This window comes from Penaeus vannamei, chromosome 16 (assembly GCF_042767895.1).
Source record: "Penaeus vannamei isolate JL-2024 chromosome 16, ASM4276789v1, whole genome shotgun sequence".
NCBI classification, from domain to species: Eukaryota; Metazoa; Arthropoda; class Malacostraca; order Decapoda; family Penaeidae; genus Penaeus; species Penaeus vannamei.
In genome coordinates this window covers 10864794-10867293 of record NC_091564.1, presented here as the reverse complement: position 1 = coordinate 10867293, position 2500 = coordinate 10864794, and the positions used below count along the sequence as shown (strand labels likewise).

General features: G+C 34.0%; 1 protein-coding gene across 1 annotated transcript in view; it reads left to right on the top strand.

Moving 5' to 3' along the window:
* The window catches only part of Dbp21E2 (putative ATP-dependent RNA helicase Dbp21E2), a 9367-nt gene that overhangs the window by 6095 nt on the left and 772 nt on the right, over positions 1 to 2500 (top strand). The window contains exons 6-10 of the mRNA XM_027369225.2: positions 488 to 638; positions 853 to 959; positions 1304 to 1423; positions 1598 to 1755; positions 2195 to 2378. Of these exons, the coding sequence (XP_027225026.2) occupies positions 488 to 638; positions 853 to 959; positions 1304 to 1423; positions 1598 to 1755; positions 2195 to 2378 (720 nt within the window). The remainder of the gene's footprint in view (positions 1 to 487; positions 639 to 852; positions 960 to 1303; positions 1424 to 1597; positions 1756 to 2194; positions 2379 to 2500) is intronic.

Genomic DNA, 2500 nt, shown 5'->3' with positions numbered 1-2500 from the left:
ATGTTTTTGTATCAAATTCTTAGTAACAAGTTTCTTAATTAATTAATAGATCCTCATTTTTTAAGGGTAATATCTGTAATTTTCATACATACTGTGTTGTAGTTATTGGAGGAACAGATAGTTAAAAATAAAATTAAGAAATACCATTACTGATAAATATTTAGTGCTTTCATGTTGTATGAAAGCATTTTAATGTCGTTAATATCATTTAAAATTTCCCCTAGATTTGTTACTGAAAAGAGAAATTTAAAAATTGGTAAAATATGGTATTTTCAGATCTATTTATGTGTAATGCAAATAGATGAAATGCAATTATAACATTTACAGAGATGATACATTTAAAACATTTACAGAGATGGTACATTTAAAACATTTAGATTGTACATTTTATATATATATAGTTTTTCCTCTTCCTCTTCTGTTTTCTTTCATTTATTGCAACTACCTTTATATAATATTCTGCAACTGTATTCCATTTTACTTTCAGACCATTGCCTCATCCCTTGCAGAGGGTCTCGGGATTAATGTTGAGTTAGTAAAGGGAGGGAGGACAAAGAAATTGATGCTCAATCCTGCAGTGACAGAGCCTCATCTGCTTGTGGCAACCATAGGAGCATTGTCAAAACTCACCACAGCTGGTAAGGGTGAATGATATGCACTGTGTGAAATAAGTGCACTGCTGGAATGGTAGATACATAAAAGTTGGTGGTATATGGTTATGTTGGCATTTATTTATGTTGAATGAATATAGTCCTTCTTACAGTTATGACATTTAGCTTGCCCTGAAAGTTGTATATTTAGGTAGTAAATATGTATTAGATAATAGTTTTTTAGTAAGATGTATACTTTCAGGGTTATATGATATGAGTCTTGTGAGACACATAACTCTCGATGAAGCAGACTCCCTCTTAGATGACTCCTTTAATGACAGTGTCATTCGATATCTCTCCAGGTTTCCAGTGAGTAACAAGTGAAATTGCACACCATAGAGGACAATTTTATAAGTTACATATATCTTGTTATTATTTACAAAAAGATTATAATTTCTTTTCTTTTCTTTTTTTTGTGTAACTTTGAACATGCTGTAGCATGTCCAGTGTTTTTTTTTTTTTTTTTTTTTTTTCCTTTTAATGACAAGCAGTTTATGAATTGAGTGAAAATGCCAAAGATGTACTGAAAATTAATTGAGAACAGCCCAAAAATCATTCTCGTGCTCAGAAGCGATAAGCATTTGTTATGTATTCTGAATATTTTATTAATGCTTATAAAACAAAACCTTTGACAAAGCTTTAATTTCCTATAGATTCAAGGATGTAGTAATACAGAAGAGCCTGAGCCACTAGTAATGTCAGGTGTGCAGCTCACACTAGTCTCAGCTACAACACCCCGTAGTTTACATACCATTCTGGATCCCATAGTTGATGTAAGTATTTAACTTTTTTGTTTTGTTTTACAGACTAAAAGAATAAAGGCTAAAGTTGCTGATATTTCACAGAAGTGCATATAGGATAATATGTATTCTTAGATTTTTATATTGTTTTGCACTCAATATTTTACATTTATAATATGCTGAAATATTTTTCTCTACAACTTTTAGATTGATTCTGTGGTACGGATCTCAACCCCATACCTCCATCACATTATGCCCCACATTCCCCAAAAGTTTATAAGAGTCAGCCATATGACAAAAGCAGAGAAACTTCTGGAGCTAGCAAAGAATGATGCAAGAAAAGGAGTTCCATTTATAGTTTTCAGGTGAGTTTGTTTATTGTGGGTCAGTGGGTTAAGGCACCCAAGTACTGATCATGTGGTTAAGCCTTCTTTGGTACCACAAGTGATTAGTAGCCCAGATGTTCTTTGCATGCAGAGATGGAGACCTATAGGAGCATCAGCCAAGGTCTGCCCACTCTATTTTACTATCATTAATATCTCAAAGTATGATTTTCTTGGTGTATAATGTTTGAATAAGTTCAGTTGATCATTCTGTTTTAGTCTACTGTATTTATATATTTCCGTCTTTCTCCTTTCTTTTCTGACGCCACATCATAGACTTCTTTGCCTACTCATCTAAATATTGAAATTTCTTCTTCCTGTTACTCAGATTCTTGCTAACTCCCCTTTTTAACTTACACATTCTTCTTCTAATTTTTATCCATCTCATCATGGTCATCTTATTATGTTCTCCTCCTTACAGTAACTCAGCAAAAGCATCAGATTGGGTATCCCTCTATCTGAGTGAGAACAACATCCCATGCGTCAACTTGAATGGCAACATGACCGCCGCACTCCGAGAAGGCCGTTTCGAAGCCTTCCAGTCTGGTCAAGCATTGGGCCTCTCATGCACTGATCTCACATCCCGTGGCTTAGATACTGTGAGGGTTGGTATCGTGTTCATGTTTTGAAAGTATTTTTTGTCTCGTGTAATTATTAAATGAGTTTTTTTAGGGGATGGCATCCTGTTATTGTTAAAATGGGTATCACTTGTATTGGAAGAGAGGGC